Genomic DNA, 16,455 nt, shown 5'->3' with positions numbered 1-16,455 from the left:
TAAATACTCAGGGCATTTATTGAAGAAAAAAATGGTATGTGAATTCATGAGAAATATTATGTTAGCCTTACAACAAATCTTAGTAAGCATATTTTAAGACATAAGTATAAACACTTTTTTAACCAGCAACTACTTTGAGACTCAAATTTAAAGAAAACTTTATTACCTTTTCTATAAAAAAAAAGTGTATACTCCTGGTAAGCTGACTGTAGGCGAGACCAACAACAGGAAACCGTTTGAGCTTGCTGAAAAATTAGACAGCATAAGAGTTAGTATTTGTTAACAACCTTACCATTTATAATTTATAGGACAGGGAATATATATAAAATTTTCATCGATACAACATCAACATGGATAACCTCCCGACGTTAAAAACATACGTTGTCAAAGTTGATGGTCTTGACAAATCTCTTAATAAAGACAGCGTTAAACTGCTTTTCGAAAGATATGGAGAAATATTTAGTGTTGAAGTTCGAAAACCTATGAACAGTCCTAACGCAGTCGGTTATGTGAATTTTAGTAACAAACTAGACGCAGAGAAGGCAGCTGCTCATATGAATGGGACCAAAATAAGGAATAGTGTCATAAAGACTTCTTCTTATAGTCAGTCTCGCAGTGACCATAGACTTCTGACAGATTGTCGCCACATGCAAAACTGTTCTCCCAAAGATGACAAGGTATATTATTTTAATAGCTGGCTTTCTCAGTGACCATTTCTCTTGGAACTAGAATGTACTCCTTCAAAAGTTACAAAAATGAAATAAAAAATTTTCTGCATCAGATTTTTTTTTTTTTTTTTGAATCATCAGGTTATAGTAATTTAACTTTTTTTTCCTGTTAAAATTCCTGTTTGTGTCAAAACTGTTCACCACTTGTTCAGAAAACTCCTGGTTTAATCTTCAAGGCTAACTTTTCAGCAATGAGTGAGCACACCAATTTCTATAGGATTTGTGACATTTCTGACGATATCTTTTTTCGATAGCTGTTAAGCAATACATTGCTGTTATACAGCCTGGGTGACACTATCTGGTCATATGGTGAGGTTTCTAATTCTAGATTTAAGTTGAAGTATTGTGATTTATCGAATGTGTGCCTGACTTAACCAGTGTTACCACTAAATCGTAAATTTAAAACTTCGTCCCCACAAGAAATTATGTAGGCTGTTTCTATATATATGTAGATTCACAGTTTTTGAACTATTTAAAACTGACTTGTCCGTTTTACTAGGTTACATCTACATTAAGGGTGCTTATTATTGCTTTTTATTGCAAATTTCAGAATAATGCATGTTTAAATATAAGAGTTATTTATGCTTAGTTACTGATGGACAAATATTACTATAAAGTGACAGTTGTTTCGGTTATAAATGGACGTTCTTTGGAAGATAACTACAAGAAGTTCTTTTTTTCATAAACTTTAAGGTGTATTCTCACTTTGGTTTAAAAAGGTGAGATATGTGAGTGGAGTGACCAATTTAAAGTTGATTGACTTTTCATGGGCTAAGGAACGAAATACTGCATGTGCTTTTTAATAGGTGACATATTGAAATACTCCATTTGTTCCAAGCATGTCTCTCACATTTTTTCTTTACTTTAAAAATTTTTAAACTGTATTTCTTCTGGCTAAAAGCACCGCTATTGCATTTTGGTAAGAGCTTTGCTATCAACTTTTTATCTCCGATTAGGAAGCCATAATGTAAAATTGGGAAAGTTTTGTATTTGTTTACAGCCTTGTCCTTATCGCCACTTGGCGAACCCACCTGAAGATATCTGTGAAGCTTGGTTGGAGAAAAAATGCTTCAATATTAATTGTGAGAGTTTACATCCAGATGATTTAACCAGAGGTATGTATCTTAAATCCTTTGGGAATTATGTTGTAGAGTTTTTTTTTAATTTTTGAAAAGGCCCTGATGCAATTAATGGAGTCTACTAAATTCGTGCTTTTCAAAATCAATAAAACTGAGGATGACTGTTAAACAACGCTTTCATATCATCATCAGGTATGTATTATGAGCTAAGCATGTTGTCATTTTTTCCTACTCTTAAACAGCATCTCAACACAAACAAGAAGCCGTGGTCGGTTTAAAATCACACAGAACACTAAAGCTCACGTAGCAGCCAATATGGCACCAAAGAAATGGCAATTTTGTGATCCAAATTATATTTAGTTTTTTCATATTGGCTCGCTTAACGTAATTCAAATATTTAACAAATAAGCAATGAAAAGGGTACAGTAAGGAGATATTTTAATATTTTAATACTACTAAACAAAGAAAAAACAATACAATACAATGAAACTATATAATTGCCGAATTACAAAAATAACACAAATTAGAACTGGAGACATTAAACGTGGAAAGATAACATTACATGGAAAAGTTGACGTGACAATACTTATAACAGTTTACAATGTAATTTGCACAAAACTCCATAGTTCTTTTAAATGATGAGATTTACAGTTACTTTCTGTTGGCTTGAGCACTGCACGCTATTTTAATTGAGTTTGATATATTTGTCCAGGATTTAGTATCATGTTATATCAGTTTATGACTCGCTGCAATTCTGCGTCCACTAGTTGTGTTTTAACAAGTTTAATATTGAAAATGACTCTTGCGGCTTCATCATGCCTTCAATACGTGTTTTAAACTATTATAACAGGTAGTTTAAGTTGAATTCGTAAATGAGTAAAAATGTGTCGATATAGTATAAATATCGATGGAGAAAATAATTTGATACGTCTCTAGTCTTCAGATTGCAATTTCTTATGAGGAATAATGGTATATTGTGAATACATATATCGATTCATCTGTGTTTTTCAACGATGAAAACAAAAGAAAAAATGAATACTAAAAATACTATCATATAATTTTTATCCAAGACATAAATTGTCCTCTTATTTCCCTATTCTACAGCATTGTCAAAGTTTATCATGGCAACAGATACAAGTTATTAAATTCCCTTAAAATGAATTCAATGAATTTTAATCTCTATAAATCACATATTTTACATTTACCTTTTAAATTACAATCATCATCACCACCAAATTGACCATGACATTTTTATTTCGTAGTCATCCACTTTTTAATTCGTAAAATGTCTTTCAGCTTGCTTTAGTTCATAACTCTGTTTTGTTTCGTAAATCCCTTTAAACGTATTTAACTTTATAACGTCTGTAAACTTGTTTTAATTTCCAAGTGTCTTTCGTGTATTTTATAAGTGTCTTTTAAAGTTAAAATTATATAAATACAAATATATAATAATAAACACAATGTAAAACAAAATACTGAATGTACTATACATTGGAGCAGAAGCAAAGGTACGCAGAGACAAGCCTAATTTGTTCTATATATATAGCCTCTGTTTCAGTTCCCTTTTTAAACAAAAATCTTAAAATATAACAAAAGCCTACTTGTGCAGGCAAACTAACAAATATACAAGTGCTGCGACACAGTTTTTTGTCTGGTTGCACTTGATACACACCAAGGTCTTGCCATATTAGGTGTTAGGACAACCACAATTTAAAAGATATTAGAAAGCTTATCACTCCCCAACCCCCCCCCCCCCCCCCCCCCCTCCCACAACGTGTCACAATACTTTTTAAAAATAGCATAAACACAATAAAAAACAATGCAACAGAATTAGTTTGTCCTTCAAGGAAGCAACTCTACTAAAGCTACATACATTTGACCATTGTTGAAAGTTTTTTGTTTTAATAACGAAAAACTAATAACTGCCTGATCAAGACTTAAACCTTGCACTTTTTGAACGGTCCATGCCCAAGCTAACATCAAGGGGAATTGTGTTTGCTTTATAATTGGAGAACTATCTTTATCAGGCCTTATTACAATATTCGACTCTGCTTTTTCAATAGGTACCCATCTGTGTTGTCTTGCTAAAGAATTGATTTGCATCTTTTTTAGACCAGCTTGAACATCATCAAAGTTTATACAAATATTGTTAAAACAACCATTAGCATTAAATGATATATGTTTAATTGTCCCAAGTTGTCCATTAATTAAACGATCTGCAATGTCAATAATAACGGTTAACATTACTCTTGCATCAACCTTGACTTTTGTCTGCTAGTTTGCCTGCCAAACCACCCTTTTGACTTTGATTGCAACTATAACATTTCTAGCAACATTTTTAGGCAAATCATCAATTGCTAGTATTGAGTACAAAAGGATTTTCATTCAATCTCAACATTTGACAATTATGTTCTTCACATGGTTTATTCTCTGCAAAGATATGAAGAGCGTGACTAGGATAAGTTATATTGCTTTGTGTAATAAAGCGAGATCTTAATAGTTTCTCATCTTCTTCTTCAATTGAGGCAGTTCGAACTTTGTTCAAGAGATCAATTAGTTTGAAATCACTTGTTTGGCGCATAACTTCATGTAGTTCAACCATTTCAAAAAGATTTCACAAATGTGTTAAATTTTGCCACAAATCATTATACTCAGAATATATTGTTCGTTGTTGTACTGGAGACAGTTGATAAAAGTCACCTACTGTTATAACAGTTATACCAGCAAACGGAACATCATCAGAACACCCAAATATTTCATTTAACCGTAAGTGAATATACAAAAGTAGTAAATTGAAGACCATTGATATTTCGTCAGTCATAATGGCTCGCAATTCGCAAAGATTATTTCTCAATGCAGACCTCTTTTTATCATTAAGTCTAGATAAATTCTTTTCCAAATCTACCAAAATATTACTGTTGGCAAAAATCACACCTGGAAATGTTTTTCTAAGCCACAATTCAGGCATTAAAAAACAAACAGTTTCCTGAACAGAACATTCTCTTTTATTAGCATGGACTCTGGCAATTGCTCTTATTCGCTTTATATCTGCATTGGAACTGAAAGCTTCTTTTGCTGCCTGCTTCATAGTCTCAGAAGTGTCATCTTCAGATTTTGAGACATAAGTACACATGTATGTATGTAACAAAATAAGAGTTTGATGGACGCTTTAGGTAAATTTGGAAGTCGCCATCATCAGAGGTGGAAGGTGACTCATAATAGTCATGCTCACAAATCCCTAATTTTTGAAGAATCTCTTTTATTGTTGGGACTTGTTCAAAAAATTATTTGATGGATTTAAGATCTCTCTTTTGCGAGGTTCCAAATTTTTATCAATGTATTCCTTAACCACGGCAAGTAGCAATTTGCGCTTCTCTAGAATTTTTGTTTTCTTATCTGATGTTGTGTCTTTGGGTAGTGGAATAGCTATAACCGTATGATCCGTGAAAAACCAAAATGGTATCTACAACTTTGATTTTTATACTTTCGGCAGGATTTAGAATGAGAATGAATTTGATACGTAGTTACTAATTCATGGAGCTCTGGATCTGTATCAATATCTGGAACATATGCCCTAATGACAGAATCAACAAACGCAACATATTCGCCAACATTTGTTTCACTTAAAGTAGGAGTATTTAAAACCCATAAAAAAAGAATGAATATGAGGACTTTCACGAACTTGGAATTCAACACGAATCTTTGCCGAGAGACTTTGCCGAAAGAATGTTTCAACTCTGTATTGAAAATGTCTAGCCAAGCAAAACTGGATTAAAATTTGAATAATTTTAAATATTAAAATTTTTTCAAGTCTGTTCAAATTTGCTAAATCATTAGGGAAATTGAATATACCAAGTTTATTCAAAACAGCTTGTGCAGAAATTTCTGACTTTTTTAACTTATTATGACAAGTGCGATAAATATAAAACTTTTCATCAGGACTTGCAACTTTTTTATAAAAGTCAAATATGTCAATATTATATTTGCCAACATCTAAAGTATTACTGATCTGAAGTAAAGACAGCGATTGAAGACCACACAAATATAGAATGGCCCTTCTTTTATCATTTTAGTGAATTTTTTTAACACTTCTTTTGAAATTAACATAACTTTCCTGCTTCCTCCTCAGTATAGTTTCATGCATTTCAGTCCCGACAATACTGGCGTAACTTAATCGCTTTTTCATTTTTATATCTACATGCTGAGATGTTCCTGCAATGCTTGCACGGTTTTCACATTTTGCTTTTTTAATTCGCTCATGCCCGGGTGTTCCAAAAATTTTTGTACGTTTTTCACATTTTGTTTTTTTCATTCGCTCATGTTCAGGTGTTCCAAAAATTCCTGCACGTTTTTCACATTTCGCTTTTTTCATTCGCTCATGTTCAGGTGTTCCAAAAATTTTTGCACGTTTTTCACATTTTGTTTTTTTCATTCGCTCATGTTCAGGTGTTCCAAAAATCCCTGCACGTTTTTCACATTTTGATTTTTTCATTCGCTCATGCCCAGGTGTTCCAAAAATTCCTGCACGTTTTTCACATTTCGCTTTTTTCATTCGCTCATTTTCAGGTGTTCCAAAAATTCCTGCACGTTTTTCACATTTCGCTTTTTTCATTCGCTCATGTTCAGGTGTTCCAAAAATCCCTGCACGTTTTTCACATTTTGATTTTTTCATTCGCTCATGCCCAGGTGTTCTAAAAATTCCTGCACGTTTTTCACATTTCGCTTTTTTCATTCGCTCATGTTCAGGTGTTCCAAAAATTCCTGCACGTTGTAAACGCATTTCACACTTTTTGTTACTGTAACGGGTGCTGTAATGTTTATCAAATGAAATTTTGTTCTGAATCCTTTTTCGGTTTTTCATAAGAGAAGATAAAATTTCAGAACAATTTCTGGATTCTATAACTTTGATATACTGTATCTCAAACTGCATATTCGCACAATAATTAGAGGCAAAATGTTTATAATATTGATACTTATTGTGCCTCTGCACATTAATAAGCGACTTAAAAGATAAAAGAATTGAACTTCCATCTGCAACTAATAAGTCATTTTTATCCCGACTGTGAAAATCAAACAAAAAAATTGATTTTTTTGCCCAAATCAATGAGAAGCTAATTTCATTTGCCATAAATATTAGACCATTTCCGATATCAGTGATTCTGTCGTGATTAACAAAAATATCTGTTTGTCCCATCAATCCGTAAAGACGAGATAACTTTTCAATCTCAATATTACTTTCAATTAGTACACTAGAAGTCATTTCATCCATAAATAATGGACGGAATTTACCTAATCTTTTAAACGATCTCCTTTTTCTAATACATAATCTAAATCAAACGATTTCCAAACTTAAACCTTTTTAATTGAAGAAAAACATATTGGATAGAGTGCTTTGCAGGCACATTGTATATTACTACTTTCACCAAATCTAGGCTCACCTTGGTGAAAAGAGTCTAGAGCAACTTTTTGATGAAATTGAGGGCCTGGTCCGGGATTTATTTCAATATCGCCAGCCAAAATTAGCAAAAGTAACAGAAAGCCCGAGGTCTTGCGAGGTCTGTGCCCTGACCGAGGGCTTTGAAAAAAAACATTCTTTTGTGAACAAATAACAACAAAGCTCTTTTTTTAAGTTTCTATTCCCAAGCCACTAAGAATAAAAACGCATGTTCGATTTTAAACTTTTGTACGTTCACGAAACAAATTCGAATCATTGTTTATATGAATTGTAACGAAAAAATGGTTTTAGGTGAGCTACTTCTATATTTTTGTGTGCTGTAGAAATGTTTTTTATTTGTTTACTTTTTTATGCTACCATTTTAATAATGGCTTCCCAAACCCCTTAGTAAACCAATGAAATCATCGGATTTTTTCATACTAACCGGTTTTTTGTCTCAGTCAGGTAATAAAAAGTAACACAGCATGATACACATAACATATTGCTATGGCTAACCAGGGATCTTATAAATATTAAAAAATGCTGTTGCCAAGCTAGCTAGCTAGCTTAGTATACCAACTTGCTAAACTAGAAAATATTACACAATATTTTAACAATAGTTTTAACCAATTTTCATAGTTTGGTTCAGTGTTAGTTTCAGTTCTAACACCGGATAGAGAGAGATGGACTTAACACCACAGAAAATAAAAAATAAATAAATAAATATGGAGCTGCTATACCAAGATATAGCTAGCTACAGTTGTAATTATAGCTAACTATAATTTTTACAGAAAGAGAACACAAAACAAACACGCCAAACTTCAATCTTTCTGCAAACTAGCGAGGGAGATCTAAACGACGGCTGTTGCCAAAACGAACCGGGGGTGATAAAAATTGTAACCATTTTATGCATTGTCTTGAGTCGTAGCACTATACATTTCCCAGAGGTCTTTCGTTTAGGGTCAATCATAGTTAAATCAACAGGCATAACCTTCTGGCTATGATAATCGCCATTTTTTTTCTTTTTAACAACTGTGACGGGGTTTGAGTTGTATCAATCCTTTCCTCGACTATTACTGCATCTGTGAAGTGGCGTTTGCGATTAATGTGGTTTGGCTTCCTCCCAACGTTTTTAGATGTTATATACAGGTCACTGAAGGATGGTGAAAATGTCGAAGACTGTTTACATGCTCCATTCTATGTGCTTTGTCCCAACGGTGCCAAGTGATTGGATCAAACAACCTGTAGTATTGCATTTATTTATAATATAATTTTATTCGACTTGAAAGTTACTATGTTAGCATCTATAAAAAGTATTTTTTTAAAACGATTATGTTACTACCAATTATACAATTACACTTTTTTTATATAAGAACAATTTTATAAGAACAATGAGGATCAGAATTGCTGAAAAATAAGAACAATCACAAGTGCATTTCAGGCTGAAGCAAAATTTCCTGTTTCTTATAAAAAAAAGTGTATACAACAATTATATTATTACCTGAAACTGATTGCAATCATTTGCTAATCTGTACTTTCCAGACTGGTAAACAGCTCTAACTTCTTCAGTTCTTTGTCTCTGAATAATGACTTTCACTTTTGAAATAAGCTCGATAATTCCAAGTTTTTTATTTCTAGTTTCCATTTTAAAATAGAATGAAGTGATTCGATTGCATTGTTGTAGAATAGCTCATCCAGACCAGATCCCTCTTTCGCCGATTCGATCGCGCTTTCAATAAACTTATTTTCTCGATTCCTCGAAAACCAGTCGTGAAATTTTGGAGCAAGGTCCTCCCAATTTTCCTTTAAAGAGTCAAGCTTGGCTTTAAAATCGTCCTCATCTTTAGCCGACGATAATCCTAATTCAATAACAACGCCGTCATTGATGCCAGAGATATCCGCTAAAAAATTTTCTACCCTTTGCACCAAGCTGTGTCAACTTTTTTTTGTCTCGATCAGACATGTGTTTAACACAAAGCAAACTTCTCAGATCAGGTAAGACATGTTTAAAGCTTTGGAATAATGCTCGTTCAAGATCAGTACCCAAATAAGTCAGGTTACGAAATTTGGTGTTGGCTAAAAGAAATTCTGTTACAAAACGTGAAAATGATTCTGGGTGGTTCTGGCTGATTCTGGGTAGTTCCATAATTTAGTAATACTGATTATATTATAGATTGCTGAACTGTAAAATTTCTTTTCCTCGAACACGTCTATACGCTACGTCTAATCTAACTTTCCACTAAAATTTTGCGTAGCGCCCTTTTTATTGAGAGATTGTCTAGACGAACATACAATAAAAATCAACCTATAAAATCCATTTTGTAGTGTGCGATGGCAGCCCTCAAAATAATTTTTGGAGACTCAGAATTATTGAATAGTGCTGGTCCTTTTAATCCACGAGCAAGCTTATTTATAGCCAACCTGACCGTCCTAGCTAATTCACTGACTCCTGACTTAGTTAAAAGAACTACGTAGACATAAATCTCTTTTGCTTGGCCCATTCGTTGTTGGTAACCAAGTCTTACACAAGAAATCCATTAACTAATGCGGAGGTGAACGCCGACGGAGCACGGATAAAGCAAGTCTGCAAAACTGCACTTACAGGCGGAACAGACATTTTATCATGGTTTTAATTGTAGATAATTTCTTCATTTGATAAAACAATTGAAAACCATAGGTCCGGATTTAATTGAGTTTTTTCTTTATGCAGCAAGTGTTTTTTTATTCAAACAATTTTAAAAACGAAACCCAAGCGAAGCATATTTTTGCCTATTTGCTTGTGATGACCTGAAAAATAAACAATAAATTTATGAAAATGACAGCATAGTCATGCATACTATATCGGGCATGTAGAAAAGGAAGTTAAGATTGAGAGAGTCGCTATTGAGAGAGACGCTCGATCATCGTGTTCGGGGTTTACAATTAAAAACGTCCCCCACTTTTTTACTGCAAAATCAATGCGCAACAAAGATTGGCCTTGGAGCACGTATCGGATGCGTAACATTAATTTACACGTACGAATCATGTTTCCATTACAATGCCGTACATGAAATGAAGATGTAGATTCTTTTTCAAATTCTGTTTTACACTTGTCCTCATCGCTTTTCAGGTTTTTTCATTTCACAGTAAGACCCAGCCCTGGAGTTCAGGTGGTGGAGTGCTTCAAACACGTAGGCACGTAAAGCACGTAATTTAGCAGATTCCATTTAATGCATGAATTATGGTGTCATTTTAGCTGCAAAAGAATTGCCAATGGTTTCTTTTATTATTTGTTTTGACCTTACAACGATACGAATTCAAATTTTACGAAAGGTCTGTAAAATAGACTTTTTATTATTTCATAGATGTTTTCAAAACTTTGTTTTTAGCAACGCCTCCCCTATCTGCCCCACCTGCTCCTCCTACCGTACCACGTCAGGATAGTGTATCCTCAAAACTTGAGGAATTATTGACATGTGCCATTTGCATTGAGCGAGTAAACGATCCGAAAACATTGGTTTGCGAGCACAACTTTTGCAAAGAATGTTTAGACGAATTGGTGAAGTTTGAAGACGGCGTGCCAATACTGGTATGTCCCTCCTGCAAGAAAAAGCAGAAACTAAACCGAGGGGAAACTGTCAGCTCGTTGAAAGCAAGCCTCATTATCCGACAGCTGTTGGATAATGTTCCAAGGTATGATGTCATTGTAGGCTTACACTAAAACTAAAAAAAAAAAATGTCGTGGTAGGTCAGTAATTTGCTGGGAAAGATTTGGAATTCTGCTGTACATAATTTATTACCAAAAATAGTATTTACAGTCTTTCAACTGAGCATTTTTTAGAGATAATTCCATTGTGTTTCTTTATTTTAGTGAAGAGGAGTCTTGTGTGAAGAAATGTTCTTCTGAAGCTTGTGAGAAACCAGTGTCCAAGTACTGTGTATGTTGCCATGCTTTTTTCTGTCAAACGTGTTCGGACGTTCACAATCAGGGCTCTTGCTCGTTTTATCCAGTTGCATACTCAAGCAAACAAGAATCCTTAGTTCCGATATGTAAAAACCATAACTGTATTGAAAGCCGGGGTTGCTTGAATTGCTGTGAGACTGTTTGTCTATACTGCTGCGAGTATGAACATAAAGGTCACGGTGTTGTCACCATGAGAGAATTCACCGATCGGTTCCGCAATCCCTTTATGGATGATGCTCATGGGAAAGATGTTTTGCAACGCTATGTGGAACTCAACAAGAAACTTACAGACGAAACAAAAGCTGCAGTGACTGCTGCGAAGAAAGAAAGGAATAAATTGAAAACAAGGATTTCGCAATGGAGGTCCGAAATTTTTGCGAAATTCTGCTTCATGCTTGGTGAAGCTGAAACGCAGGTACTGACTAAGTTCGACGATGCATATACTCAGTTTCACAAAAGTAATAACGCGAATATTGTGCAGTGGATTAACGATCGCGCGAAGTATCAAAATATGATCAGTGAAGTGGAGTCGTTACTTCACAAAAGCAATATCGAAGTTATTTATGAAGCCAACAAAACGTTTAAAGAAATGACGAAAATTATTAAAGAGAAAAAGCCGCCGACAGAGTATGAAACTCCGGAGTTCAGTCTTCAGTTAGAAGCTGTTGTTGATACTGCTTCTTACAGTAAACTTTTCTCTAGTTTGCTATTGTGTTTTGATGACATGAAGTTTCAAAATGGCGAGAGCGTAGAAGGTTTTTCTGTCGACATTGATGATTTAAAGCCGTTTGGAGAAAATTTTTCCACGCTGCATGATCATGACGTCGCTATGGATTATCTTCAGCAATATTTGAAAAAAATGGGCTTCAATGCTGCTGAAAAAGGTAACTTGTTGTTATTGTGGGTTTTTTGGGGTTTTTTTTGTTGTTCTTGTTTTAGTTGTTGTTTTTGTTGTTGTTTTTGCAGTTGTTTTTGTTTGTTGTTGTTGTTGTTTGTTGTTGTTTTTGTTGTTGTTTTTGCAGTTGTTTTTGTTTGTTGTTGTTGTTGTTAGTTGTTTTTTTTGTTTGTTGTTTTTGTGGTTGTTTTTGTTTGTTGTTGTTGTTGTTGTTTGTTGTTGTTTTTGTTTGATGTTGTTGTTGTTTGTTGTTGTTTTTGTTTGTTGTTTTTGTTTGTTGTTTTTGTTTGTTGTTGTTGTTGTGGTTTTTTTTTTTTGGTTCTTTGCATTATTGCCACTGTTGTTTTTCTACGGGTTTTTTATAACTCAGGGAAAAAAAATGAAAAAAAGAAAAAAAATCTCGCCACTAAAACGGATAATGCCAATGAGGGCACAAACGTTCCTGACGAAGGTAGCTATTTTTTATGTTGTTTCTAGTATTTGCAATTTGATATTTTCGAATTTTAACTAAGTCTGTTTCACATTACAGCGATATATTGATAATTACAGAGAGTAGGTTAATCCAAAACAAAATAATCAAGCGAAATAACAACAAGAAATCTGGAAATGTATTGTGACCAGCATTCATTATAATTCCACAATATACTAAAAAAATCTACCTTTAAAGGAGATTACATGTGTGCTTAATTTATTGTGCCAACAAAAAATACCTTGTAAATAATTTTCTTTTACCATTTATTTATCAAAACCGTTTGGGATATATATAAAAGAAAGGACAAAAACATTAAATTTTAAAAATGCGTTAAATAACCTATAAAACTCGCCGTTAAATTCAGAGTAGATTTGTAGAAAATAAGTTAGACATGACTATTATTTGTATATATTCGGGGCGTTGACTTTCTGTGAGAAGGTGCCTTACTTTGATATTAGGGCGCCGCGTTTTTAGAAAAAGGAAAAAAATAATAACTCTTGTCGACACGAGAGAGAGAGAAATTTTAGAACAATATTATTTTGTGTAAAATATGATGTGGTATTTGCTAATAAGCGATAAATACCGATAAATCTTTCAGCATGTTTGTTTATTTGCGACCAGACTGTTTTCCATTAAGTATTAGTTAATTTCCATTTAATTAAGTACGGTCAAACTCCATATAGCTGTCAATTTTAAATATATTTGCATGTTTTCAGAGCCTCCTGACGTCAAGACTAACAAAACGGCGAAAAACCGTTCTCGTCGAGCGAAAAAAACCAAAGTCAAAGAAGATGATGTTGCTGGTGATGCATCTACAGACAACCTCATCGATTTTAGTACTTGCATTTTTGTTTTGATTTTTTTGTTGTGTGACGAGCTTCTGTATTTTTGAAAGATTTGTGTCAGTTTTCAAACCAAAACTGTTCTCTGTAACTATGTACGCTTTTTTAAAAGCAACATGGCAACTTATAAGCCTAAAGCATGTAAATTAAAAAAAAAATTTTTATACAACGAAAAACGTGATTAAAAGTTTGATTTCTCCACAGACAAGCAAACAAGTGATTAGCACGCATGTGACAAGGAAACACGTGATAGCAGACACGTGATAAGTAAACATGTCAATTTAGCCTTTCCATGGGATATATAATAACATTCTTTGTGGTTTTTCCAGGTAAATACTCAACGAGCAAAAAATAAGAAACAGTCGAGCCTATAAATCAGATAACTTAAGTAGCATTGAGCCCCAGCCAATGTTTTTTTTTGTTATAAAAAAACATGCATGGTAATTGTCTTGTCATTAACATAAATGTTTAGGTTCGACGATATTTCGAAAGATACGTGTTAACTGGATTAGTAATTTTTTGAAACGTAATTTTTACAATTCACATAAAAGAAAATTCTCGTTGATTAAATCGACGTATCTTGATTTTGTATGTAATTTCGTAGTGAATTGGTACCACCAGAGAATAAGAGTGGTTTCTGTTTGGATAATTTTTTTAGGTGATAATGAAGAAAGAGATGAGAGTTGGCAAAGAGAAGAAGCAGATGATGGTTCTGATAAATGCGAGGATAGGGAAGAGATTTCTCAGTGTAACGATGGTAACGATGATGACGGAGGTAATGACGAGTGTAGTGGTGATGGTAAGTCAAACCCGCTAACTATCTTGTAAACTTTGTGCAAAATATTCTACACAATGTCCTCTTAGTAACTAGTACCATTCCAGTATCACTTCTTCAGTTTCAGTAGCAGTAAGTAAGTAATTGTTTTTAGATGGAGATGATGACGCCAGCTCTGTCACATCCAATGATTCTTCGACCAATCAACGTGGAAGAAGAAATCGAAGCAGACGAGGAAGGCGTGGGAAAGGATCAAACTTAAGAACAGGAAGTGATCCAAGCATGAGAGGCAGGGAAGGAGGAATACCCCAGAGAGGTGTCAATAATAGGGGTAGACCTCCATATCGTGGTGGACATAATCGTGGTGGAGGGCCAAACCGGGGTGGTGGACCAAATCGGGGTGGTGGACAAACCCGCGGTCAGCCAAGAGGCGGTTTATTAGGCAGTTACCAAAGGCCATATTCAGCAAGCTCCGTACCGAATTTATTAAGTGTACCGATATTCACGTGTTATCGTTGTGGACGTATTGGTCACACTGTTCATCAATGCCAAGAAATGACAACAAAAGATGGACGTGCTTTGCGTTAAAACATTCGTTCTTGCATTTTAGTGTCAAAACAACTTGTAAAGAACATAATGTTTGATATTCTCTCTACATTATCAACTGCTCTTTTTAGGTTTTCTGTCCTCTATTTAGTATGGGACATGGGATTTTTATTATTATCGCAATTAAAATTAAAATAATCCATTCCATTACAACTTTTTATGCCTGATAGATTTTTGCAAAACCCATTTCCAGTAAACCAGTCCCCAAATATTGTGTAAAGGCTCTAACTTTTATAGAGAAACAACCGAATACAAAGACTCTCGATTTAATTTTGCGATTTTTTGCAACAACACAATGCTTGCGTCTACTGCAATAGAACTCTACAATCGCGTTAGACGAGGAGGCAAGAAAACCCTGGGAACAAGACTACACACGCCTTATCGTGTTTTTTTTCACCGTGACGTCGTCCTCATAAATAACCAGAATTTTATAATTATTTTTATTTTGTTTAGATACAAGGGAAATGGATATTAGAACAATTATAATTTATATTTAACGAATATTAGATGTGTTTAACCCAGCAGTCAAAACATAGCATTCAAAATTCTAATAATGTTTTTATTGTATGGTTTCCAAATTACCAGTCTAAATTTTTTTTACCAACTTTATTTAAAGCCTGCGTTTTTTTACCAATAACGTAAGTACCACGACGTATCAGGTAGCGTAATGTCTTGACAATGGGTTAAACAATTGTAGCTTTAAAAACATATACTATCACAATTTTCCGTGTTTTTGATGTGTTGATAGGATACCTTCTCCATTGGATTCTCCTTTCTCTGAGAATCAAGAACACATCCACCATCACTCGGTTTTGCATCGAAAATATGATTTTTTTATACAAAATCGTTTTAGTTTTGGATACATTAAAAACGTGTTATTAAAAAGAGAACTTCCAATGGATTTAAACTTGCGTTTTTCATCTTCGATCTGGTGGGAGGTTTGGCTAACTTAATACCTCGCTCGTGGTCTTGTAAGGTAATTAATGGTTCAATTCTAAGATTTTTGATAGTTCTCAGTGCAAAAAACTTCCAGACCCTGGGTACTTCACCCGCACAAAAAGAGAATGATTATTTTCGCAGCAAGAAATTACTTATCGTGTATTTCAAACACGAAGTTTTTTTCTGGTGGATATAAAGATGAATTTTGTTCGTCAATAACACTAATTTTCGGGCTTATTTATACATATTTGCACCGCCCTTGTCTCCAACATTTGCCAAAGAAAAGGGTGTGCTAGTGCAAAAAGGCCTTTTGGAAGCACCCGAATCTGGTCGCTTCAGGCAGGCAATGTACGATACATCTTGTCGAATTCAAACTTTTTGCTTAAAAAGGAATGCTAATGGGGAGATACATGATATACATAATATAATCGGTTTTTATTGGTACATTTTAAAAAATACGCGCAAAAATTAGTAGAAATATTGTAAATGTTTGAAAAAAGCGACCTCGTTCCCACTTTTTTAAGCAAAGAAAGGTAAAAATAACGCACCCTCGTCCCCAGGGGTTTTGCCTCTTTGATATTAGAGACGTCATCTCTCCTCTCCTCACATCGAAAAGGCAAAAATTCCTGGGGACGGGGGTGAAAAAAACCCTCTTAAACGTTCCACTATCTTGAACAAGCCGTACATAGGGAAGTATAAATTTAACGAGCCAGAACATGGTTGGTGAATGTGAGCATTAAAT

At 34.2% G+C, this 16,455-nt stretch overlaps 1 protein-coding gene across 2 annotated transcripts; it reads left to right on the top strand.

Moving 5' to 3' along the window:
* Positions 1-287: 287 nt before the first annotated feature.
* Positions 288-15,495, top strand: LOC130641795 (uncharacterized). Of its 2 annotated transcripts, none has more exons than XM_057448757.1 (8): positions 288-677; positions 1,729-1,843; positions 10,610-10,913; positions 11,092-12,068; positions 12,450-12,530; positions 13,268-13,387; positions 14,052-14,168; positions 14,323-15,495. In XM_057448757.1, the coding sequence occupies exons 1-8, from the start codon at positions 351-353 to the stop codon at positions 14,754-14,756; spliced, it is 2,475 nt and encodes an 824-aa protein (XP_057304740.1). In that variant the 5' UTR covers positions 288-350; the 3' UTR covers positions 14,757-15,495. The 2 variants fall into 2 exon arrangements, with proteins under 2 accessions (XP_057304740.1, XP_057304739.1); XM_057448756.1 differs by having other exon boundaries at positions 14,052-14,192.
* Positions 15,496-16,455: the final 960 nt, after the last annotated feature.

Source organism: Hydractinia symbiolongicarpus, chromosome 4, assembly GCF_029227915.1.
Source record: "Hydractinia symbiolongicarpus strain clone_291-10 chromosome 4, HSymV2.1, whole genome shotgun sequence".
NCBI lineage: Eukaryota > Metazoa > Cnidaria > Hydrozoa > Anthoathecata > Hydractiniidae > Hydractinia > Hydractinia symbiolongicarpus.
This window is presented reverse-complemented; position numbering and strand designations above follow the sequence as displayed.